At 37.8% G+C, this 26,319-nt stretch overlaps 1 protein-coding gene, 2 long non-coding RNA genes and 1 pseudogene across 4 annotated transcripts in view; 1 reads left to right on the forward strand and 3 right to left on the reverse strand.

Annotated features, from left to right (window-relative positions):
• Positions 1 to 19,773, forward strand: part of LOC139114103 (uncharacterized) — a 112,875-nt gene extending 93,102 nt beyond the window's left edge. For both annotated transcript variants that reach the window (XM_070675625.1, XM_070675627.1), the window contains exons 34-46: positions 43 to 156; positions 423 to 563; positions 1,357 to 1,473; positions 1,926 to 2,042; positions 2,757 to 2,856; positions 3,446 to 3,544; positions 10,149 to 10,220; positions 10,801 to 10,872; positions 11,301 to 11,372; positions 12,081 to 12,155; positions 15,059 to 16,074; positions 16,340 to 16,533; positions 18,518 to 19,773. In XM_070675625.1, coding sequence (XP_070531726.1) covers positions 43 to 156; positions 423 to 563; positions 1,357 to 1,473; positions 1,926 to 2,042; positions 2,757 to 2,856; positions 3,446 to 3,544; positions 10,149 to 10,220; positions 10,801 to 10,872; positions 11,301 to 11,372; positions 12,081 to 12,155; positions 15,059 to 16,074; positions 16,340 to 16,533; positions 18,518 to 18,637 — 2,309 coding nt within the window. In that variant the 3' untranslated portion in view covers positions 18,638 to 19,773. The remainder of the gene's footprint in view (positions 1 to 42; positions 157 to 422; positions 564 to 1,356; positions 1,474 to 1,925; positions 2,043 to 2,756; positions 2,857 to 3,445; positions 3,545 to 10,148; positions 10,221 to 10,800; positions 10,873 to 11,300; positions 11,373 to 12,080; positions 12,156 to 15,058; positions 16,075 to 16,339; positions 16,534 to 18,517) is intronic.
• A 3,501-nt stretch (positions 19,774 to 23,274) lies between these two features.
• LOC139114991 (TNF receptor-associated factor 2 pseudogene) lies at positions 23,275 to 24,165 on the reverse strand (annotated as a pseudogene).
• A 465-nt stretch (positions 24,166 to 24,630) lies between these two features.
• LOC139114106 (uncharacterized) lies at positions 24,631 to 25,834 on the reverse strand. The gene is made up of 3 exons (XR_011547792.1): positions 25,751 to 25,834; positions 25,073 to 25,147; positions 24,631 to 24,695 (listed from the first exon to the last, which is right to left on the reverse strand). It is a non-coding gene; the product is annotated as an uncharacterized lncRNA (long non-coding RNA).
• Positions 25,835 to 26,082: 248 nt separating this feature from the next.
• LOC139114105 (uncharacterized) overlaps positions 26,083 to 26,319 on the reverse strand; it is a 1,481-nt gene continuing 1,244 nt past the window's right edge. The window contains exon 3 of the long non-coding RNA XR_011547791.1: positions 26,083 to 26,140. This is a non-coding gene — a long non-coding RNA (uncharacterized lncRNA). The remainder of the gene's footprint in view (positions 26,141 to 26,319) is intronic.

Below are 26,319 nucleotides of genomic sequence, written 5' to 3' on the forward strand. Positions count from 1 at the left end.
ATATATACTGACAATCGCATTTTCCGTATGCTATTTTACAAGATGAATGCAACAATGCTTTCCAATGCTACGATGGAACATGCCTTCCCCATAGTGCTGTGTGTGACTTCTACGAGGACTGTCCGAGCAATGAACATGAGGATGAAGATAGATGTCGTGAGTAACTTCTTTGTGTGTGTTTATTTGTGTGTGTGACTGTGTGAGTCTGTGTGTGTCTGTGCTTGTTTGGCTGTCTGTCTGTCTTGTAACTCAAGTTTCATTCATTTATATTAATCAGTATAGTGAAGATTTCTTGAGAAGGAAAGACTTTGCAGTGATTTTCGCTGTCTCTTGCCTTCTCATTTTGAACCTCCTTATATGAAGGTTTAAATCTCTTGTTTTTAAATCAATTTTTAAAGTTCCGTCATTTTTTATTGTTTCAGATCTAATGCCACGAAGCGCACATCGGAGTTTCACCTGTACAAATATGCAAATAATAGACTACGATCTGGTTTGCGTTTTTGATTACGATCGCTTCGGCATGATCAAGGGTTGTCATGATCGTAGCCACATCAAACGATGCGGTAAGTATGGTCCTGAGAGAGAGAGAGAGAGAGAGAGAGAGAGAGAGAGAGAGAGAGAGAGAGAGAGAGAGAGGGAGAGAGGGAGGGAGGGAGAGGGAGGGAGAGAGGGAGGGATAGATAAGGGAGATGGGGGTGATAGACTGACAGACAGACTGTAACACTGAGTTATATAGTTGAGCCGGACCATTGCATTTTGATCACGCTTACACTTGCTTCATTCTTATCTGATAAAATGTAGGGCTGATTGTTAACTGCTCAATGTTCACAAGGTCGAACTGCCTACATTTCTGGGTATGAATGTCATTGAAATTCATCGTAGCGTGTGGAAAAGCAAACAAAAATTGCATGGATTCACCTGTGGTGAGGCCCGACTTATAATGGCCCTCTGCTTATATAAAATGCATTACCTTAATCGAATATGCTACATATGAAGACGTCATTGAAAACTAGCCGTATTTTCTACCCTGGGTTGGTAACACTGCTGGTGGACAGAATTGTCCCCGAGGTTATCGTTCGCCCAGTTAAAGCGATGAAATTCGTTTCTTCGCTTCGATAAAGTGTGTATGTGCGATGTATGATAGTGAGCATGCGTGCGTGAGTGCTTCACGAACTCTACAACGTGTTGAGCGGTCTCAGTCAGAAAAATGTAACAACTTAGCCGGCTATTGAACCACTCTTTTATTGGGAGTGGAGATTTAGCCGAGCGGTTCTGTCTATGGCTCTCAGCTAGGCGACTGATGACGTATGTTGTGGGTTCGAATCCGATTGAAAACTTACCGTATTCTTTTAATAGAACGAGCAAGTTGCGAAGTTAACATGATTAAATGCCCTGCCAGTTACTGTATACCGCTTCATCGACGATGCGATGGCACTGCCGATTGTATGAATGGTGAAGATGAGCTTGGATGCGGTATGTTTTCACACATTGTTATTTTTTCAGGTTTAATCTGAATGTGCTACAGTCTTATACTTCAAAAACAGTTCTGAAACAATTTGCATTTCTGTATGCAGCATTAGTCAAATGTTGTTCTGAGTTTGTTCAATGTTTTGTTTGAAAATGGTTCCATGTTTCACGAAGCTATACATTGGTTTATTTTCTAAATTATATCATTTCAAGCTTTCGTATCCAATTTGACTTCTATCACTTATGGGAGAGGCTTTCGGACTCAAAATGTCCAATAAAATTCTAATAACCCTTTCAAACAATGCAACCACGCATTTTCACCGAACATAGCACTTTTTTAGAGTAGACAGTGTGAGAATATCTTGTACAACGATACAGTCCTGTCCGGTCGATGAAAATATTTTTACAATGCCGACAAAGTAAAAAGTTCCCTTTTTCTCATCTACATCGGATATCAGAACAATACGAATGCGCTGGATACTTCAAATGCCGCGGCACAGGATATTGTATTACTGAGGAACGTTTATGTGATGACGTAAATGACTGCCCGGATGGAGATGATGAGTTCGGCTGTGGTAAGATCATGTCCTCTTTCCCAAGACATCTTTTCTCCTCCGTACATCTTTCATTCTTCCATTTTGCTTTCCTTAATTTCCTTCTACAAACAAAGTACCAGATTGTGCTTTTTTGCAAGACTTAGTGATAAATCCCTGATCAGTCATCCGTAATAGCTGATACTGAATAATTCCACACTGGTGTTGGAAATGTTCTGATCGGAACTAATTTGGGATAATTGGATAGTAAAGTAATGTCGGTTTCATCTGCCAATGTAGGCTCATCTGCTTTTCTTTTTAAGTTATAGACTTGTTTTTAGGAGTTATTTGAAATATTGCAACAAACAGCTATAGAACACCTAATACTTTTGAGAAATTTGGAAAATCTGAAGATCCAATTATCCCAAATTAGTTCCAATCGTGTTCATACGACAATCGGTATTGTTTACACAGCTCATTTCGTACTTTAGGGGGCGACGTTAAAAGTTCAATGTCTGATAAACACTTAATTCTTTAAGTTTTGCTCCGACCCCAACACTTTTAATCTTAATTGTTGCATGTTTATCAAATGTTCCCATTATGTCCTTACTGTGATACTTCCAATCATACATAAACATACTCAGAATGGGAAAATTGCAAATAACAACAAATTCATATGAAAAACGCATTCATTCTGTTGTCAATGAGATAACGGCATTGACTTGGTTGATGAAGTCTTTTTTTGTGTGGCTGCAGGTGTTGATTGCCCAGGCCAATGTCATTGTGATGGGTTAAGCATTGATTGCACTCAGAGTGATGTGTTTCTTGAGAGAGTACCTGATGAAGTCCGCAAACTGTGAGTTCAAGTTAATCCATGTATATTTTCACATTTCTTGGTCATCGTAGCGTACTTCCAGGGATACAATACTTCTAAATTTTGAAAGTGTCCACAATGCTGTTTTTACATTATAATATATATATATATATATATATATATATATATATATATATATATATATATATATATATATATATATATATATATATATATATTATATAAGTGTTCTTGTCATTCTCATTATGAAATGTTAATGGTTCACAAATACTACATTATAACCCCCCCCCATATCATACATACCCTTAGAATATGTCTTTTATGTGTCTATGTATGTATGTATGAAGTACGTATGTAATATGTATTCATCCATCTTAAGGTATATATCTATGTATCTGTGTACACTGACGTACATATGTGTATGATAAGTGTATGCGAAATCCAATTGTATTGTCGGCGATATAACTTTGTCTGGACCTGATTTAATTTGTCGACAGGAAATATTGCATATTGTCAAATGAGTCATGTTAGAATGTTTATTTCTGCTAATGCTCCTTTAAAATGTCATCTTTGTAATGTTGTCACTCAGAATACCTTTAATTCACTGCAGAAATGTCAGTGGTAGGCAATGGAGTACTAGATTTCAATCGAGAAAATCAAACGATATCAACGTCGACGATTTAGGAAGATTTACCTTTCTCGGAGAATTGTAAGTATGGTTGTAATACAGACAAATATTATTCAAGTGTATGTAGTAGTCAACACCATGGAAAAAGAACGAGTGCGCTTCCAATGATGGAATATGGTGTCCAACCATGCCAAATTACTACTTTGATTGTACAACTTGACATGCAACTCTGTTTTCTATTTTACTACTCAACATGCTATTCCACTACTCTGTATCCTATTCCACAACTGTGTATGCTATTCCATTTTCTATTCAACAATTCAACATGGTGTTCTGAATTTCATTTGACAACACAACATGCCATTCCAAATTCTATTTCACAATTCAACATGCTCTTCTGAATTTCATTTGACAACACAACATGCCATTCCAAATTCTATTTTACAATTCAACATGCTCTTCTGAATTTCATTTGACAATACAACATGCCATTCCAAATTCTATTTCACAATTCAACATGCTCTTCTGAATTTCATTTGACAACACAACATGCCATTCCAAATTCTATTTTACAATTCAACATGCTCTTCTGAATTTCATTTCACAACACAACATGCCATTCCAAATTCTATTTTACAATTCAACATGCTCTTCTGAATTTCATTTCACAACACAACATGCCATTCCGAATCCTATTTTACAATTCAACATCCCATTCTAGACCTACCTCTGCGGAGCAGGGCGGTGTTACCAAGATTCAAAATGGCGGACGCGAAATGGTCCCCTCGCACAGAGAGAGAAATGCGAACTTTGCATAAGTCTAAAAACGCAGCTTAGCACATTGTGTATCTAAACAAGATGAGCGTGCTCGAAAACTAGGATCTATCACGATTTTAAATTAAAAATTGGCTGTTTGTGGAAAAGAAACTGCGAGTTAAAATCAGCAGTTTTGTCTATGGTGCACCGTGGGAGGCTTAGGGTTGGACCATTTGATATCCTGGGGGGGGGGGGCTTGGAATATTGGTGGAGAGCCATTATTTTTTTCCCACCTGCTTCACCATGAATTATTTTTTTTCTACAGGGCATATGCTGGCAACTTTTTTTTTCACTTTCCTTCTTCGAGATATATTTTTTTTACCAAATTTCGGTGCAATGTTTGTTTGCTTGGTTTTTCACAGTAACAAGATCCTGTTCTATCGCACAAGACTATATTCAAGAAAGTAAATAAAGATATGTAAATACATGTACATTTTTATTCACTTTACAAAAATATCAGTTTATAGATCTTATTTATACCATGGGTAACACACTGAAAATACAAATCAAACAACCTGATTACTGAGTTCTGCATTAAGCATTAACAAACTTACAGTGGAAACTTTTCTGAGAACATCACTGGTGTCATCAGAAGAGATGATGGTATCCTACATATATTTGTAAAGTCATGTACATTTATGGCATTTACTTGTGCTTGAAAAAATGGCCGTGGAAATAAATCAGCTATTCCAAAGAAAAGCCGACAACAACATGAAACTCACCAAGAACCTATCGTCGCTCAAACTATGAAACTCCGAAAAATAGCACTAGGCAAAAGCCTTAACATTCATTCGGACACCAACAAAACCAAACAGATTAAAACCACCTCAGGATTTCAACAAATATAGTCGTAATTGTAACTACGCTAATCATGTGACACAAACAATCGCAACAACACCAATTCAAAGAAAAGTCAAATTGGACTCCACGAACAGCAAAAAATACAAAAACCTGAAAGCTATCTGAAGCTGCTAAACTCGCACTTCTAGAGATACCCTTTCAAACAAGGAAACAAACATGTCGCGTGCCCAAAGAATCGCGATAAACCAGCTTGCAAACAGTAGATAATTACCATAAAAACCCTTCGACAAGGGTCGGGTTTTCGTCTTTGTCAACACAAAAGATTACGTACACGAATGCGAAAGGCAATTACGCAACACTAAGTATTATAAACAACTAGCCAATGACGACACAGAACAAACAGTAAACAAAGTACACGAACTATTAAACAAATGTACGAGAACAAACACATCGATCACGATACTGTGAGTATCTTGATCCAATAAACATAAAATCCGTACCCCGCAGTGGTACTTATTGCCTAAAAATTCACAAACCTCCGCAAAAATCTAAAAGACACACCAGTCGAAACAAAATTTACTGAAGTAAAGAAACATAGAACAAACAAACTGAACCACTAAACAGACTCACAACGAGACCCAAACATTAATATACTTGCCTCGCTACTCGAAGAGCAAGACCACTAAAATGCATTAAAATAATTTTTCACAAACACAAACTAAGGAAAGAATCTACACTGCGACTGATGAGAAACCACACTCGGGTTTCGAAACGCAAGCGTCAAAGGGCCACTCTATCAACTTTGTAACACAATAGGTCCGGCTGCGTCTCGCCATAAGCTTTCCCCACACAAACAATACATTACCGTACACACTAATCCAAACTTCCCTACAAATATCCAAGGCGAAACAAACATTTTTAATAACACAGACAATCGGATAAGAATGTAGGAACACATTTTTGAAACGAATCAAACACAAACTCGACACAAAAACATTTTGGATAGTTAGGTGGGGAGCCTCTTTCACACTTTTTACAGTTCTTGTTTTCAGTTGCTGAAAGCTACAGTGATAGTAGCTGTAACTTTTGACAATTTTTCAGTGTTTTTGTTTGTGTATTTATTTCAGTTCCTCGTTTAATAAATTCTAATGTATTGTTCCTCAAGCTTGAAATGGTTTATGCTTTATAAAACTCCAGAGCTACTGCTTGATTTTTATTGATGCTGCAGTGTGCATCGAACAATTGCCAAGATTTTTTTTTCCGAGTCGCAATGGTCCATAATTGTTTTTCAATCAGCCACTTAAAGCCAGATTTTTTTTCGAGCAACTCCACCTGGCATCTTTTTTTTCCCCCAAATCTTCCAATCCCCCCCCCAGGATATCAAATGGTCCACCCCTTATCGAGTGCGCGGCTCATGTGAAAGACCAGGCAAGATTCACGTCTGATACGGATATGGTCCCATCGCATAAAGAGAGAAAAGTGGGCTTTGTGTAAGTTTAAAAGCACAGCGTAGCACATCGTGTATCTAGACAAGTTGAGCGTGCTCAAAATAGGAGATCGATCACGATTTTGCATGAAAAACCGATTGTTTTCGGTGGAGAAACCGCGTTGCAACCAGTGGTTTTGCCCACAGGCTCTCGAATCATTGCAGGCGAACCGCCAGACGTCACTGATGTTATTGCATCAGTGCGTATTTCCGAGGAGCTACCATCTGCAGCGGTTTTGCCTATACAGCAGTCTGCAAGGGTGTGGTGGGAGGCGGTATAACGCCGGTAACACGCAGCCTTGCCATGCAGAACTTGGTCTAGAATGGGATGTTGTGTTGTGAAATAGAATTCGGAATGGCATGTTGTGTTGTCAAATGAAATTCAGAAGAGCATGTTGAATTGTAAAATAGAATTCGGAATAGCATGTTGTGTTGTAAAATAGAATTCGGAATGGCATGTTGTGTTGTCAAATGAAATTCAGAACAGCATGTTGAATTGTAAAATAGAATTCGGAATAGCATGTTGTGTTGTGAAATGAAATTCAGAAGAGCATGTTGAATTGTAAAATAGAATTCGGAATAGCATGTTGTGTTGTAAAATAGAATTCGGAATGGCATGTTGTGTTGTGAAATGAAATTCAGAAGAGCATGTTGAATTGTAAAATAGAATTCGGAATAGCATGTTGAATTGTAAAATAGAAATCAGAATAGCATGTTGTGTTGTAAAATAGAATTCGGAATGGCATGTTGTGTTGTCAAATGAAATTCAGAAGAGCATGTTGAATTGTAAAATAGAATTCGGAATGGCATGTTGTGTTGTGAAATGAAATTCAGAACAGCATGTTGAATTGTAAAATAGAATTCGGAATGGCATGTTGTGTTGTAAAATCAAAGTAGTAATTTTGGCATGGATTGGACACCATTGATGGAAAATCGCTTCAAATGAAATATTATCGTTTGTTATTTTTGTTTGATGTGATCGATAGCTGTTGATCGTACAGTCTACAAAAGAAATTTAACCACTGAAAATATACATAATCATATGAGTTGTGAACATTGAACAAGGACACTTCATGAAATGCCGTCAACCATAATTAACATCACCGGAAATCAAGAAAGCGACATCTACAAAACGCAACTTTCGACTCGATAAGCATAACCTCAAAAGTGCCCCTGTATAGTTTTTAGTATCGCACCTTGGCATTACTGCTACAACAACCCAGTAGACTTAAAATATACTGAAATATATCTGCGAGCATAAATGATGAAAGCCACGGAGGTTGGCACAAATGCAATTATATATTGAAGGTCCTTCAAAAACGCAAGAGGACATTTTCGTTTGATATTGTGCGCCTCGAATTCAATTTGTGAACAGTCAATAAGGTGACAGTGGGTCAAAGGTGAGCCGAAATTTTGTAACAACTGTTGATGTCATCGTTGTCCATGTTCAACAAAAGCAAAATTCCAGCCCTGTTTGGTAGCCTGGATTTAGATATGCATATAAATGGAAAGGTACATGAAAGTCTAAGTTCATGCTTAAAGGTATACTGTCACCTGTTCCAATTTAGCCACAGTAACCATTAAAAGAGAAAATGTAACCAATCACAGATTTTAAGCGGGTGGCCGCTTTTTAAAAACAGCACCCTCATATGGGCATTTTGAATACCAAAGAACGCCCCTTTGACCATATATGGGCATATTTAGATTAAAGGTGACTGTATACCTGGAAAAGTGCCAAAGATTGTGGAACAAATACTCCCAAACCGCCACTCCGGTGCTCCGCCACTCCGGTACTTGCAGCATGGTTAGTAGGTGTGTATATCATAAATGAGGTTCACAAAAACCTTGTCAAAGATCTTACGTATCATTTTGTCACTTGATGTCCCGTACCAAACAAAAGCTCACTGGTCTGCTACCAATATTTTGTATTAAAGTTGATATGCGGATAACGTACGAGCTCAACGAATGTCTTGGTTTGCGATGCAAATCAGGGACAGTTGTCAGTTTCATTCCTGTTGCTCAAACTACGGTTCCTCCGCAAATTTTGCGGAGGGACCGTGCTAAAACACCACAATTAAATGTGACTGCTTACGGCTTTCATCAATAAATTGCATGAATCGAATCCAGTCACGCAGACAAGCCATAATGACTCTGTTGCACGCTCGTATTTCTGCAGTATTGCTGATTTTGCTGTATTTGTTAACCTGAGGAATTTTTCAAGTGTCGAAATTAGTATCATTTTTTTAATTTCCCGATTAATAGCGACACCATTATGTCCGAATTCGTTGCTTACAGTCCCCTTTGGTTTTACTCTGCTTGCCCTTGTACTCGTCTATCTCATAATAGCAAGCAATATTGCTAGCGCTGTCCTAGTCCCCGTCATCTTCTTTGTATATAGAGTATCATTCTCCATTTCTGCGTGAGAACTACATCACTTTAAAGGAAGAATAATGCGCCTCGGGGACAGATATTCGGACTCTAAAACTTTTACAATTCTTTTCTGCTATACCACTTGTGAGGGTTCATTCTAAAGCTCTAGATGTAAAAAACAACTTTTACCCGCTTAGTTTTTCGAAATTCGAACATTTTATTTTTCTCCAAAGAGTTAACACAGGGATGGCAGCCTTATTGAATTTTAAATATCGGTAAATTTTTGGTTATTCGTTTCTCTAGTACTAAACTTTGCACCGTGTGACCCCCCCCCCGACTTTTATTCTTGATTTTGCAAAAGAATGGTCCAAAGAGTCCTTAAGAAAAGTTTGAGCAAAAATTTCAGTCTTTCACTATAGAGGCTACCTCAATTCATCATCCTTGGTCATTTGAATTTAAGATATTTACAGGGAGAATACGTCTTATCTTGACAGTAAACAAGCTTGTTACCAAGCAAGTTCGCAGAAGACGTTTTAATTTTGATTTCAACTAATTAGGCACATGACTAATTAGACATGAAACTCTAATGAAAGAGCGGATCGGCTTTCATCCTCTTAATGGATGGCAAGTAGTATGCAGCCGGTGAGAGGATAAACTATTTTGCTACAGGGGTTGATGCACCACACGCCAGTAGAGAATAAAACCAATATTTTACAAAATAACTAAGAAGAACGTAAAATATTTTTAATGGAGTGCCATTTGCGTTGTTTTTTTTTCATATCAGTAAAGTATATATAAATATAAGCGTATTTGTCCTGCATACTTCTTTTGACCAGTTAATGCAACCCTATCTGCACTCTGGTTTCACGTTGAATTTAACATATTCATTTGTGATAACAATCTTAGTTAAAACATTGGCTGCGAATTTGCTAGGTAATTAGTATGTTTACTGTCTGGATACGACGTATTTTCCCTTTAAGAATGTCACGTGATGAATTAGTATGGCAGCATCTTCTTTGATCAGAAACTTTTGGGTGTCACAGGAACAGCGTGCATGGCCAATCACTGTACTTCTATTCGCTTGCAGGCTTCAAAAGGCGTCCATACTTCCCAGCTCAACCCGAATCAGAGACGAACGTTCTGTCTTTGGACGTTTTGTGCGATTGCCTTAGCTATATGTATTGTATTAATTCGTAGTGTTTCTTACTGTAGGGACCTCAGAGCTACTGGACTGACGAGCATTGCCCCTGGTGCCTTCCAAAACACAAGGAATCTTTACCTCCTGTGGGTATATTTCTGACAATGATGTTTTGTGTCGATCAATTCTTGTATCAGATTTCCGATTCCATGATGTACGAAACATCCATTCGTTATTTTGCGTTTAACCTATTTTATTTTTAAGGAGTCATTGATAATTTACTTTTAACCAAAAAAGAAAACAGACCTAAAATTGCATTATACATGTATACCATGAAAATGTACCTATGTGTATCGAAGGTGTACTGGCAAAATACACATTACTTTTAGTTCCTCGCTGCTGGCTAATTTGAGATTCTGATCGGTGACTAAGTACAAACTAATATGCGAAACATAAAAAATAAACGTATGATAGCTGTATCTGAAGAACAGTATTTCTGTGTTGTGTGCATTTTAATCACATTTTGACTTTTGCGATTCAACAAACACTGACAGACAAAGTCGAAAGTAGATGAAGGAGTGTCAGAGATGTGCTTACCTAAAAAAAGGGAGCATTGAGTCAAAATAAACGCCATGTGTGCATGCAACAGCAATCTGAACATATGGCTTTTGTAGCCGATGCAAAGGACAACAAATGAAATAACCTACCCATTTATTGAATTTTCAGGGACATCTCCAATAATAACCTGCAAGTCATACACATCGAGGCTTTTCTTGGACTGCATAATCTTCGATACCTGTGAGTCAACCTTCATTCATACTGTTCGTTGCAGTCTCGCTACAGGAGAACCGGTGACGCGGGCCTCATTGTTATGCAGATATTCATGAAGCAAAACGCAACATCCACATTTCTATATTGAGAGGAGAACATTTGTCATTAGCTTAATTTATAGATAATTAATGACCTGAAATAGTTCCATATGAAATGTTCATTTTGATCTGAAAATCTACCTTACGTCAATATTACGAGTGATCTTATTTCGTAGGCAATATATCTCCTGTTTATCTCAGAAACGTTCCCACTCTTGAAGAGTATCATAAATCATCGTCTACTGATATCAGTGGACTTCAGTTTTAAGGACACTACTGTTATAGCTTTGTTCTGTGGCATATAGCCCTTGACCTCGTTTGTCTTTTGCCTTAAAATCTTGTTTGTCATACATACAGCTTCGCCAAGAATGCTGGTATCAGGACAGTACAAAACGGTTTATTTGATCAAATGACCAGACTTCAAGCTCTGTAAGTATATATGTAATAAGTGAAGCGTTTTGATTTTTATCGCATCTTTCCCTGATGTTCAAATTCCATGAAGACAGTTTACTCTTTTGAGGTTAATCATAAAACCTCGGCGATGGATTGAGAAATACTGTTATGCAGATTACCATTTTGGAATTTTCCAAACTAATCAGTTTTAAATCATGAGTGTTAGTGTTAGACTTTGAGCAATTGGTCATCTTCTGGCCCCCGGAAAACCCCTTCAGTGTGTTGCTAAGTTTGTAATCAAAGCTTAGTGTACAGTGTCCCCAGTCCTGTTAAAGAAATGTATTGGGATTTTCAAGTTCTGCGTAATAACAAGACTTCGATCATGTTCAAATATGCTGATTCTATTGTGATATTTCTCCGTCTGTATCAAGTTTTTCAAGAGTTTAGTGAACTCTTATGAAAGTTTATCAAACGTTTAGTAGCTTTTATAATTAATCCATGACATTGACGAAGAGGTACACATTTGTTTAAATTTATATGTAATCTATGATCTTTAAGTTTTTTGCCTTTTCGGTATAATTGTTTTTGTTTCTGTAATGGTGGCATAGTAAGAGTCATGATGGCAATTTGGTTCAAAATTGAACTTTAAAAAATGATCTGCATTGGTATTACTATGCCCTCGTCTTATGCTCATTCACGATGTCTGATGCTAATACTTATCTCCGTCGTTTTTCGTTCTAAAAGAGACTTAACGAACAACCCTTTGGATAATATCGTCAAGGACGTGTTCAACAAGATGAGATCTTTCCAAGCAGACTTGTAAGTGTAACTGCGTAAAAGCATTGCTGGCAGAGACAGGTTCAAACCTCTCGCTCTCTTTTAATTAGAATTTTTTGCTCACGTGTTGACACACGTGACAATATGTCGCAGCGATGTATGTCTGTCTGTGTGTCTGTCTGTATGTCTATCTGTGAGTCTGTCTGTCTGTGTACTCAATATCTCAAAAACGGTTCATCAGATCTGAATCAAATCTGGTACATAGATTCAGTTTGCAAATGGCAAGAACTGATTAGTTTTTGGTGGGTGTGGCTTGCTTACATTTTGCTCATTTGCATAATTAATGATTTTAGAAAAAGTGGATATATATTGACAACGACTGCACACAATTTGATGATCACACCAAGATATATCAGCTGTGAAAGATATTAAGGGGTGGCATAAAAGATAATGGATAATTTGCATATTTAATGAACTTTCCTTAGTAGGGATATATATCTGATGTGACTTGATCAAATTTGAAAAAACTTGGTATGTATATTGAAGATACTATTATTTAACATTATTGAAAGTCACTAAGCATTTTTACTTCATCATACTCTTAATTTGCATATTTTAATGAATTTTGAAATTACATATATATATCTGAATTGACTTGACCGAAATTGATGAAACTTGCTATGTACATTGAAGATACTATGATATAACGTTATTGAAAATCATTAAGCAGTTTCACTTCAGCCAATTCCTTATTTACATATGTAATGAACTTCACTAATTAGGGATATATATCTGAATTGACTCGACTGAAGTTGATAAATCTTCCTACATATATTGAAGATACTATAAAACAACATTAATATTATATAGGGCTCAGCCCTTGGTGTCGCGCCAGGGGTTCAGATTGGCAATGTTATTTGTATTGATTCATGATAAACTGTAATTGTTACTTCATAAACGTTTATATGACAACTATGCCCAGTTTCCCTCTGATGAAAGCAGTTCACGTACTTACACGGGATCAAACCCTGCAGCAGGGCAGGTATAGATTTTCTGTAGCGTGTAAAAATTTTGGACAAAAATTGGCAATTTTTACAATGATAACAGCCTATTGCGTTAAACAAGGGACGTATTATGCAATAATTATCATTGCAATGGTAACCGCACTGCCCACCTTCCACTTGCAAGCTGAAAACTATAGCGTTCCATCTAAAAACTTGCAATTTTTGAATCTAATTATTGACACAGGGGCGCTCTTCTATAATTCAATCCCAGCATTCTTTGCGTATGCCCCCGTTCATATGCACGACAGTTTTTCTCCGTTTATCTATATCAACGATACTTTGTATCAGCGACAAAGTATATAATAACATTTACTGGCTAATAAAAGAGGTATATTTTATAAAAGGCATGTTATATCATAGTAATTTGTTTCGTATTTGTTTATTTACGAGTACTCAAAAAAAAAACAAACATGGCGGCGCCCCTGAAAGAAGGGTACACTTCCGGTTACTCGCATAGTATATTATGAATAAGCGCATGCGTAGTCAGTAAGCCGCTGGCGCGACTATTAAAAATCGTTAAACTTTTTACTGCAGCCAATTCCTAATTTGCATATTTAATGAACTTTCCTAATTACGGATATTTATCTGTATTGACTAGCCCAAATTTGACGAAACTTGCTATGTACATTAAAGATACTATGCTACAACATTGAAAGTCATTAAGCATTTTTACTTTAGCCAATTATTTATTTGCAAATTTAATGAACTTTCATAATTAAGGATATTTATCTGTCTTGAATAGACCAAAGTTGACGAATTGCTTTTTACATTAAAGATACTATGATACGGCATTATTGAAAGTCATTTAACATTTTCACTTCAGCCAATTCCTAATTTTCATATTTAATGGGAACATTTCTGTCAATTCCTAATTTGCATATTTAAATGAACTTTCCTGATTGGAGATATATACTTGGATTTGGAATTAATCTGTGGTGAATATTATTCATGATGTTGATCATAACACTTTCAATGAAGTTGCAAACATGTGGCAAAGGTTCAAATTTACACATAACTGCAATATAATGAAACATGTGAGCATTTCCAGTTCATATCTGGTTTCAAACGAGAGTATATGCTAGATAGTGTCTTTTTGCAAGGAACACTAAGGTATGACGGTTCACAGTTTGAAACGTTCATTTTGAAGTCTTGCTCATGCTTTTCGCGGGAGCAAACCCCATTTCGAATTCAATTAAGAAATACCTCCTACGTATACATTTATGACTGAGGTCTTTAAGACCAGAACCTTTACCACCAGGTAGAACGCGCCTTCGTGACATATTTTCTGACTATCAAGTGTTTGCCGTTCGTTTGTTATATAACACTGGTGTTGATTCATTTTGAAGCTCTTTGAATTAAGTAACGTTTTCACAACCTAATCTTTTTGAAAATCAAAAACTTAATGTTTCCCCAGAGTGAACACAAAAATGAAGGCCATTGTATGTCAAATATGAGTAGATTTGAGAAATATGTTTCCATTGTGCAAAGGTTTGCACAGTGGTCCAGACTTATATCCTTTCTTTTGAGAGACGATAGTTTAAAGTCTCCTTCGGGAAAGTTTGACCATTTACCTTTTGATTTTGAGGCTAACTTAATCATTCATTACCTCTGAGCAACATTTTCACAGAATTGTGGACAACCATCTTATTTGTCGTGGGAAAAATATTAAAGACGAGCAAAAGTTCAACGACATGATATTTTTGTGCCATTTGTATTACATTTGTTCATTGGCCCTCTCAGATAGTTTCTCTGCAGTTATCGACAGGTTTTGGCTTTACAGTTCTACCAAACGTGCTAGTCTGAAGTATGGACAAAATACATTTAATGTTTTGCTGTCCTTCTCCGTGATCTAATTCGCTTTACATGTTTAAATTTTCACAGAAGTCTAGGCAGCTACCGGTTGTGCTGCTTGGCAGGAGACAATTTAGACACATGTTTGCCAACGCCGAATGAGTTCTCCTCGTGCGAAGATCTCCTCAAAGAGAGGCTGATCGGCTCGATGATGTGGATTATTGGTTTCGTCGCTCTGTTGGGTAATGCTGTTGTGATCATGTTTCCTTTTCTTGTGAAGAGACCGGACAATATTACCGTATCTGAGAGGGTAGACAAGTTTCTCATGCTCAATCTAGCTGGTGCTGATCTTCTCACAGGGATCTACATGGTAATCATTGCATCCATGGACCAGGCGTACCGAGATGAATACTATCTCCATGATGATCAGTGGCGTGGAGGTGCTGCATGCAAGTTTTGTGGGTTCTTGGCGACTGTGTCCATTGAAATGTCAGTCTTCGTCCTGGCAATTTCTGCTGTAGACAGACTTTTTCCTGTCATGTTCCTTAGGCCCACTTCTCCGATCAGAATAAATGCAACACGTGCTGCCATCGCGATTGGCTGGCTTACAGTCCTTCTCCTTGGGTTATTACCCTTCATGGGCTTAGATTACTTCCAAGGAGTCTTCTACTCACGTACCGGAGTCTGCCTGCCGCTTCATACTTCTAAGACCTTGTATCCTGGATGGGAGTTCTCAGTCGCCATCTTCATAGTTGTGAACTTGGTCTTGTTTCTTCTGATGTTTTGCATCTACACGAGTACAAGTGTTTACACAACACTCAAGGTCAGGGCAGCACGCAAAGGGGAGCTGGCATTAGGTCCTACATTGATCACAATCACCACTTTTTTCTGCTGGGCGCCATTGTGCATCCTTGGATTTCTTGATGCGAACGGGCAAGGTATTTCACAGACCGTCTATGCATGGGTTACTCTGGTCATGCTGCCTATGCACTCTGCCATAAATCCAATCCTGTATGTTCTTGCTACTCTTGGTGCCAGACGAAGTAAGGGTTTTGGGTTATCACGTGGACAGCTGACCAACCATAGCAGGACGACCTCTACAGAAGGTGGGTGAGGCATCGCTTATCTCTTTCAGAATACTTTTGGGCCTATGGCATTGAGATTATCTTTCCCTGGTAATCAATTTTAAATTACAATTTCTTGATTCAGTTTGATTTCAAAAGCTTCGCAATTAAGTATGATCATTTACTTGTCAGTGATGAGAGTGCCAGGAGAAACCTTGATAACCACACTACATCCATTAAATTCCATCCTGCTCTCTGCGTTTAGCAATTAATTTTAACTCCATAATCATATATTCATCTTTTTTAGTGATATCCAGCCTACTCAGAAGGATGAATTCAATGATGATAGATTTGAACAAAGCGGAGATTCAGCCCGCAAATGAAGATCTGAATACCTTAGAAGATAAAGTAATTGGCGCCTTAGAGGTTCTACATGAGATCAAGGGAGAAGAAGGGCCGGCATTGGAGCGCTCGGATGAACTTGGCAAGGACTTACCAAAGGTAGTGATATGACGTCGTATCAAGTTATCTGGTGTTGTGTCTTTTGCACTTTTTTGCTTTATCACATACCTCACATAGCGAAAGTTGTTCGCCCCATAGGATTCAATGGTAACTTGTTGATCACGTAACGTGTTGCAAAGTCGTTATTTGACTGCAAGTCACTCGGAGCTGTTTTCAACCATAAGTTGAAAACTTCGTCATTCAAATATGATAACAACTGTTTTAAATAGGGAAATCTGGTTTTTAGGAAATTGTGCTTAAATGTCGGTAGACCGCATTGCAGTGATTTAAGATCTCAATGCACCGTTCGATGATTAAAATCTTTTTGATTTTTTGTGTCCTTGAGCAAGGCACTTTATTCCTCATTGTTTCTCCCCACCCAGGAGTGATGGGTACCTGGTAGGACAGTGGTTGTTATGTGTGCGTTTAGCTCTGCTGGGCTTATTGGCTGCACATGTGAGCTGTTGTTTGCTCCCCAGGGAGTTGAGTGGTATTATATAAGGTCCAGTGACCAGGGTAATAATACTTGTGGATATGTGCGCTATATAAGAACCAAATATTATTATTATTATTATTATTTATTTGCTAATACATCCAAAAATTCGGAACGAAAATTACTTAAGAGGCATGCACAAGCCTACACAAGGAAATATATACCCTCGAGACGGGGGCCATTTTCCCTGCTGGTGTCGGACAAATAGTTACTTGCCGTCGAGTACGGAGTCTCTTGTTTGGTCTTTAACATATAACATGTCGTATTATTGTATGTTTTTGTATCGCGCGATTGGTAGACAGGTAGGGTGTTTCTGTGTTGTTTTATTTAGTGCAATTTTGCGAATAGATCACATAACACCTTGGTTCAATATTACGTGGGATAGAATTGAGAAGAGAAGATAATATTCCATGACCATAAGTGACATACACGCAGATGTTGCGTTGTACACTATCAATATATTCTATGCAACCCTACCCAGTGTGTTTAAAGGAGTAATAATGGTAATGATGTGTAGAGTAACTTGACGTTATGAAAAGCAGGGATATGGCGGGCCAAGAGATGCTTTAGGTCTGTCAAAGCATAGTGTCAGATTTGAGTGTCATGGTGCATCAGAGAATAATCGCCAAACGTTATCCAAGCTTCTTCTGCATAACATAATAAAATAACCGAAAAGTGGAAAAAATACCTTAATCGCAGAAGGAAAACCATGCGTGCTCTGCCTACTTCAAGGAGATAGGGAAACTCTTAGAAGGCAAAACAAAATGCGCATGTCCTGACCCTTACTTCTGCTCCCCCCTTTCAGGATCTAACGTTACATCATCGATGTGTTGTAATGTGAATCGTTTGAGGTAATATCCGTTTGCTTGCATCTACGCGTTGCTCAGCTATCGGGTAACTATTTATAGGTAATATTTACCGTGTCACAGTGCCAGACAATCCCATCTATACACTGGAGACAACTTCCCCATCGAAACTGATTAATAACTGTCCCAGCCGGAACATGTGTAGGCAGTGCGTCGGAGAATAGGAACAAAGACAAACCTAGAGTCTGTGCAAAATACATGTACAAAATGTAGCGTTAAGATTTAAACACGATTGGAACTAATGTGGGATAATTGGATGGTGAATTTATGTCGATTTAATCTACAAATGTAATCTCATCTGCTTTTCTTTTTACGTTACGCACTTGGTTTTATAAATAATTTGCAATATTGCAACATTCAGCTATGGGCCACCTAACGCTTTTGAGAAATTTGAAAAATATGAAAATCCAATTACTCCAAATTAGTTCCAATCGTGTTTATTTTAAATACCATTACAGGATAGGCAGTTAGAGAGTAGAGACACTGGCAGAGACAAGTTGAACTGAATAGAACATATTTTGAAGTGATACTCGATGTTGATCATTGACTATAATTTCGATTACATGGTCCCGAACAATTTTTCCCCATACATGATACACTTCTTCCTATTTTTATATTACGGAAGGTCCCGGACGGTGATCAGAATGGTTCAGAAAGCAAGACGCCCGCCAACGCACCGGATGTGAACGCTGGCTCCAGGAACGAAGGCTTCATTGATAGCTGCGACGTCATTCCGCACATTTAGCTAAGATAATTAAACCCTTTCGTGTTTTACCGCGATAACTAGATTACAATCACCCTGTATTGATGTTATTTCTTTGCTCCGGAACATCTAAATTGTTCTTTCATAAGTATTTTGACGTAAATCATTACGCTACACGAAATGCGGGATCACTCTAGTTTGAATGATCCTCGGACGAACAGTTGAATTGGTGTGAAAAGTGTTTATTAAGATCTTGATGAGCTTTTGTTTCGTATGTGATTTGCAACATATCTTACATGAGTGTCTGAGACAAGTTATGTTTTGTGCTTGATTGGCATAGCATGCAAGTTAAGTATTTTGTGTTCTTGTATTGTCAGAGTTTGTATAACGTCACATATTGCCCGTATGTCCGAAATTTATCACATAGAATAATAATAGAATTAACGATCTCGAGATGACTTTTAATAGACTGATTGATGAGTTCTCGTCGTTGTGTCTTGGTACTATCTTTTAAGAAATATGCCAACATTGAAAAGCTCACTCGGAAAAAAATCGATTCAGACCCTGGTTAGTCATTTACAAAATGAAATTACCAAACGAAGTGATGATGAAGCACAGCGTTCGTGATCTATATGTGCCTCGTGTAGTTTTATCAGTAATTGTAAGGTAACTCATTGTTCAATGGTGTTTGTCAGCCAAAATCTGCAGTGTTTAGGCACGTGAACATGCACACCGACATTTTAAAATAATTGTATAATTTTGGGCGAAGATTGTCTGATTGGGCCAAAAAATTAGAAGATCTATTTATACTTTCCTAAGCGCGAACCTTTTAATGAAGTGAAGGTAGACGATGGGAAAAATTTGAATCCGCCTTCTTGTCTATGAAGTGCCAGCTGTATGGCGCTTCCTGATTTCAGCACGATTTGCCTCCTGGCCAAATTCCAAGTAAATTGTAATCCGTCTGTATCATTACATGGGTAATGAAGTACAAAGGCTGATCGGAGACGAAGAAAAGAGACCCTCGACAAAGTTTTTCTCGAGGGTCTATGATTTATTGGAGAATGTCAAGACCAGAATTAGTGCTTTCTTTCTCCTTGTGTATTCATAGCTATACTAATATTTATAAGGTACAAATATCTTTATATATACTAGTGTTTATTTTACTCATCCATTTACACACGCAGATATATATATATATATATATATATATATATATATATATATATATATATATATATATATATGCACATTGATTGTATTCTGCATGTGCAAATTGCCGCACTTATGCATTCGCATATAATTCATATCATCACAGAGTCACTTGTTCTCAATGAATTTTCACGAGTCATCATATTTAGCCGAGTGGTTTTGACTGCGATGTCTTCGCTAGGTGACTAGATGCCGCACGTTGTAAGTTCGAGTCTGATCGAGAACTTCATGAATTTTAAATTTATTACATGTCTATTTAATGTTCTCAGTGTCAACTTATATATGTTCCACAAAGTAAAATACACAAAACCTTGAGAAGCATACAACTTGCAGGCATTGCCATGGTAACAGGAGTACAACAATCTCAACAATCTCTGCATTGAAAAGGTTGACAGAGATGCGATAGCCACTTGTTAGTCAGTGCATGGGTGTAGATAAGCAAGATAGCAATACTTTTGATTGTAAATGTTAAAAAGACTTAAAAACAAAACATATGAAGAAACTGAAATGTACAGAAATTTTATGGAACGGGCAGGCAGTTGAGGTTTCAACTAGTTCTTGGCAAGAAAAAAGTTGGTGTGCTTGTGATTTACTGAATCAAATAAAACGATTAAGTTGTACCCTTGGGTCATAAATATTCTGAAATTTACGAAAACAGAGAGAAAATCACGGCCTAAGACTTTGGACAGCTAAAAAGTGAATTTCATACCGGACTTTCAAAAGCCTCGAAATATTTACGACAAAACATGAAAAAGCGAATCTTTCAAAGATTTGATTACAAGGTTTTAAAGCTTGTTTCACTAATTCCTACTATGCAGAATAAAAAACGTAAAGGTAAATTATTCAAAGCTTCATAATTGCCAAATGTTTGACAATTTTAGTGTTTGATAGATGACGTAAAAGATCCGAAGCACTGAGATCTACGCATTCTTTCGTCCGAGCAGACTACCCGATGTGGTACAGTTTCCGCAAACAGTGAAGATGATGGAGGAAAAGTCAAGGTCCTCTCATACCATATCGTGTATTTTCTGTTAAGTTAGAATTCCTTGAGGGGTAGCTTTGTTTCTACATCTGTAGAAGTTCTAGTTTGGGTCTATCATTTTTCAAGGGATAGCGGGCGTTGAGCTAGAAATCCTAGGAATGTAAAGATTTGCAAGATTGTCTCTGCAAACAATTATCTGTAATTTACCATTGAAATAAAGAACACTTTATGTACACGAATTCAAGGCTCGTTCTTGTTCTTCGTTTCGTCAGTTCTGTGATTACTATCACCCAAGACGCAGGAAAATAAACATATGCATTCATTCTCATTACTTTTACTTATCAAACAAGTTATCATCAGACAGGGCTTGATGAATATATATACACCTGTCAGGTCGATAATGAATGAAAACAAATATAAACAACCACTTTTATCTTCCCTTTGATGCTTCAGAAGCTCTAAGTCTCCAAGTGAAAAAGAATATTTTACTACATGCATGCTGTCAGTCCCTGACATGTGTCGATGAAAAGTGCTTGTAAACATCGACAACAAAACCCCTTCGATAGCCCATAGCCCTTGGTGTCTGATTACAAGTCAACTTTTGAGGAAAATAAAGGAAACTCCTTGAATTGTAGTATTACAAACTGCTGAGGGCAAACTACATTCGTCGGTTTAAACTTGGTATCGTCGGGCCCTGATAAAGACTTTTGTATGCAGTCGACTAATGCTAGCCACAAACGATTAGCGCCTCTCTGCATGGACACCGATCAAACCAAAACTGCAACAGTTAATTGCATTGCAAACAAGGGAGTTCAAAATCATTTTATTTAGGTATGTCAACCATGTTTGATCAATGCTTAATCGCATGAAGAGAGGGAATGCGGAAGTGACATCAATGTCAATTCGTGGTTTCTTGGTAGTTGGGTTTTTTATCTGCCTGAGGGCCACGTCCTGACATGGCGATCCACTAATTATGCTAATTGTCCCTAGCACTATCTTATATCCACAACCAAATACCCCCGATTTCCGTTTGTAACCTCTAATATTTAGCTCATACTAATATGCTGTAGTATATCCTCTGGTTCATTGTTTTCAGTGGCTTGTGGATACACTTTCAACACTTAGGTGCCCCTTGAAGATGGACAGAGCAATCACATATTAATCATTTGTATCTCTTATACTCTGAATGGTGCTGACCTTTTCCCCATCTCAACTAGGGGTTTCTTGGACAGTTTTTGGATGATATCATAATAGAGGCAGAGTATATACCCAAAGTCAACAAACTGAAACAGTGAGTGATGTTGATCTCATGCAAAGTCAATCATACACTCAAAGATAACGCCCTTTCATGCTATGCCATGTTCGAAGGTTGATGTCCACTCACCAGCGGGACCTGATATTTGACACAACTTTAAATGTTTACTTTAAAAGTTTACGAGCTACCTTTTTTCCAGTAGACATTAAGAGGAAATATTTTTTGAAGGGAAATGTTACCAGGGATTTTTGTTCCATAAGTTCTTGAGAGTATTGGCTATCTAAAAGGTTCGGTGCAGATATCATACACAAAGACGCCACGTACAATCAGAATGACGTTAAATGATGCACAATTTATTGGAATCCAGCTTTGAAAATTGAGTAATAAAAGTTTCTATGCAAATCAGCGAACATGCAAATTACATTATAGGAAATGATAGTTCATTTGATAAAGTATCGATACACGTCTTGTGTGAGTGAATGAGTAACAGAGTAAAATCTAGTATGCTTGATTGGACAGAAGTTTTAAAACTCTACGTATTAATCTTGAAATTTTGCCATATCAACTGGCGCTCATTAATTACACGAAATTCTGGTGAAGATGATTATACACACAAAGTTGACATCCTGAAGAAGACCATATTTGAATTGATCGAAATGAAAATATGATCTCAAAGCCCTAAATATGAAATTTATACCTCGGTTCGCTAAATAAATATGATTCCAAGGCAAAATCGCCATTGGTTACATCAAGAGATTCCAGATTTCCATGCCTGTGTTTTGTATACATCTATTCAAAAGAAATGTCGTGAAAATTATTCTTGACAATGAAAATCTCTCCCAGAAAGGGTAAATTTGCATCAAAAGAACGATATACCATGTGATTATATGTAATAACATTTAAAGCCATTATGATTAGCCTACAGTTATTCCAGAGGTGATTAGAAAGGGAGAGTCTACAAATGCGATGCCAGAATCATGGTGAAGATACACATGATATAAATGTTTCCACGTTGAATCAGCGATTCTAAGAGTTTTACACCATCTTCATTAACAGAATGGACGGTTGTTTGCTGTAGTAGATGGAACACAAATCGATCGAGGCAAAACCTTTTACCAGGTCAAAAGATTTTATGTGAGTAGAAAGAAACGACTGAAGAGAAGAAGGGGGATTATTTAGGCAACATGCTCAATACTCAAACAATCATGCGCCAAAGAAAAGAAATACTCGGATTTATAAATCACTTGTGTCTACTATGATACGCAGGAAGGCAACATCGTCCTTAACAAAAGCATGTTCACCGTTTTCAATCATGCTGAGTGACATGAACAGAGGGCAACCAGAAGCGACATTCATATCCCTTGTTGGTCGCCTGAAAGAACTGGGGGAAACATCGGGACGAAAAGCATCGATCATGTGCTCCCGGTTGTCTTGGTCGATCCACATGAAGGTCACTTTCTGACGGAATGGCCATCGTAATATGGCGTCATACTCGCCCTTCATGATGGTAAAAAACAGGGACACATGATTTCCTTTGCCCATACCGTCACCGTTGAGGTATATGCGGGCACCCATCTTGTACCCGTACCTACCAGTGAAAAAGAAAGGTGAATATTGAGAAGGCGCCCTGCCGGATATTGCATCACTTCTCTTCCGGGCGAAATCTGTTATCTTCCAGCTCAGAACGCCGTCATATGACGTCCTTTCGAGAGATTGAATACGCAGATCATTTTCAGCTAGGCTTACATCTTGGTGAGCCATGATTTTATCCTGTGCTTTTATCTTCCTCTCTAGTGCAGCGAGATCATCATGGTTTTTTTGCATTTCTTTCTTCCCATTCTCTATCTTTTCTGCATTCCGTTCTACCTGCCTGTTTAATACGGCCACTATCCCTTCGGAGGTAGCCACTTTGGTTTGAAGGGCGGTAGCTCTACTCTGCAAACATCTGACACGCTCTTCACTTCTTGGGATGCTCCTCATCTGTATAGTTGTATGCTCCGCTTTGTCGTAGGGGCCCTTATGGTTGCGCCACCATGCGTTGTACGTCAGTCTCGACAGCGACCACTCTTCCACGTCGCGATTCTGCAGTCGTTCCTTGTTCTCCGACGCGAGATGAAATCTCATCTAAAGCCGTTGTATTTGCTTCGTGATTCTCCGTTGCAACCTGAACGTCCACCACCTTGCTATACTCAGCAGCTCCATGTGATTGTGGATCGATTCTTCACTGTGCTCTCTCTGCCAATTCCTATCGATGTAATGAATAAAAGTTTTCAAAGACTTGAAAAAGAACTTAGATTTTAGAATGGTTTTATTAATAAACATTAAGATGCTTGGAGAAACTTAGCTACTTGAAGGCAGGGGTCCTTGGCCACGTCACATGCACACAACAGTTTACTACATTATATGGAATATTACGATTAGTTTTGTAAACTTGACAGTTATCGTGAACGAGTTCCTGACAATACAATCACCTGATGTCAAACGATTGTAATTTGTTATAATAAAGATCACACAGATACAGGGATCCAAAACTTTACAAACGGGGAAACCTATTTATATATCCTCACCATTTCTTCTCGGCCGAGTTCATGGAATTTGCAAGCTTGCTTTATCCATTTGCAGTTACCTGTCTGTTGGTCGATGTGCATTTGAATCTGAACAATAGAGAAAAAGAGTTGACCTATTTCACTCGCGTAAAGTCGATTTTCCGTTATAAACAAAAACAAGAGACGTTACAGAAGATGGATTGTTTCCGTTAGATAAGACCTTAACAAAGGAGAAGTGAATCTTGGTTAACACAGTTTAAGCAACTCTCGTTAGATCCAAGGTTTCTTATGATCAGCTACTTATATGCTAAAACAACTATTGATATACTAGTAGAACAAAATTGAACTTGTGCATAGCATCTAAAGTTGAGTGCAAAGACATCCCTGGTCTAGATCTGTCACCCATTTGATAAGATCGGCGTCACCGACAGTGAAGCTAAAAGACAACATATGGCAACTGTTGAAAGGATTCAAACTTCACTGACCTTGCCTCGTGGAACTTCCTCATCGCAGAACTTACAAGTCACCATTGCTCCAGGACAATCTCTTTGCATGTGATCCTACAGTAAATGATGAAATCATGTGTTAAATTCGTCACTTGTTTTACGTTCTCTTTTATCCTTGAGGAACATTTTCCAAGCGAAATGATTTTCACTGTGGATGCACAAGCTCATGGTGGGACTGACATGCTACATTCATGAAAACAAGTACAGAATATGGCATCTTTCGTGTCGTGCAGTATGAAAGAGCAGACGAAACACCCTTCCACCTTGATCAATACGTATACTCATACCGAATATCGACTTATGATCAGGTAGTTCACCGATGCATTTTGAAACTGAAAGAGTTCTGATGAACAGTCGTCAAGTCTTATCATTGCCGTAAACCACCTGTCTCTTTGCTGCGACAACTTGAGGCGTTACCACAAAGGCAAAGGTATCTGGGAGCGAACTCTCAGCCCCGGTTCGCTAGAATACTGTTTAATTCAGCTTCTGTAACTGTTCCTCGGTCACTAGCCACTAACTGAATCACGAATTCTCAAAGCTGACAACGGTAAAAATCGAAAAGAACAACAAGGGTCCCATCTTTTTACTATTTGCATTGAAGGCTATCAATCCGAAAATAGAAATGTTTAACTAGAACACTATTAAAGCATGCCGTACCCTAAAGTCTTTGTAAATTAACGTGATGTCGCAATAACGGCATTGTATTACTGGCATACGGCAGTTCCTTTCCAGATGAATATATGAATATATATATATATATATATATATATATATATATATATATATATATATATATATATATATATATATATATATATATATATATTTTAACTTTTTGTGGTGCCATCACAGTACTCTCCATATATACATATATTCGCTTTTTGTGATGCCATCACAGTACTCTCCAAACCATTTTGACAATCGAATACTTAACATTGAGCTGGTCAACTCGGCCTGTCTTTTATTATTGTTTTAACGGCATATATTAATGATACATTTTGCAGACAGATTTCGCATTTCTCGTCTGATAGCATAATCAGGATTTATCTGTTCAAATACACCAAGAATTGCAATGGCAAATGGTCAGAAAAGTATTTTGGACACATAGTCATGATAGTCATACGTAAAGATCGGACCTGGTCCATCGTCAACGACCACCTCTTACGCGTATGTGGTCATGTTGCTTTAGCTTTCAAGTCAATGAAAGAAATGCATAGTAAAAGAGC

The sequence above is a fragment of the Ptychodera flava genome, chromosome 16 (assembly GCF_041260155.1).
Source record: "Ptychodera flava strain L36383 chromosome 16, AS_Pfla_20210202, whole genome shotgun sequence".
NCBI lineage: Eukaryota > Metazoa > Hemichordata > Enteropneusta > Ptychoderidae > Ptychodera > Ptychodera flava.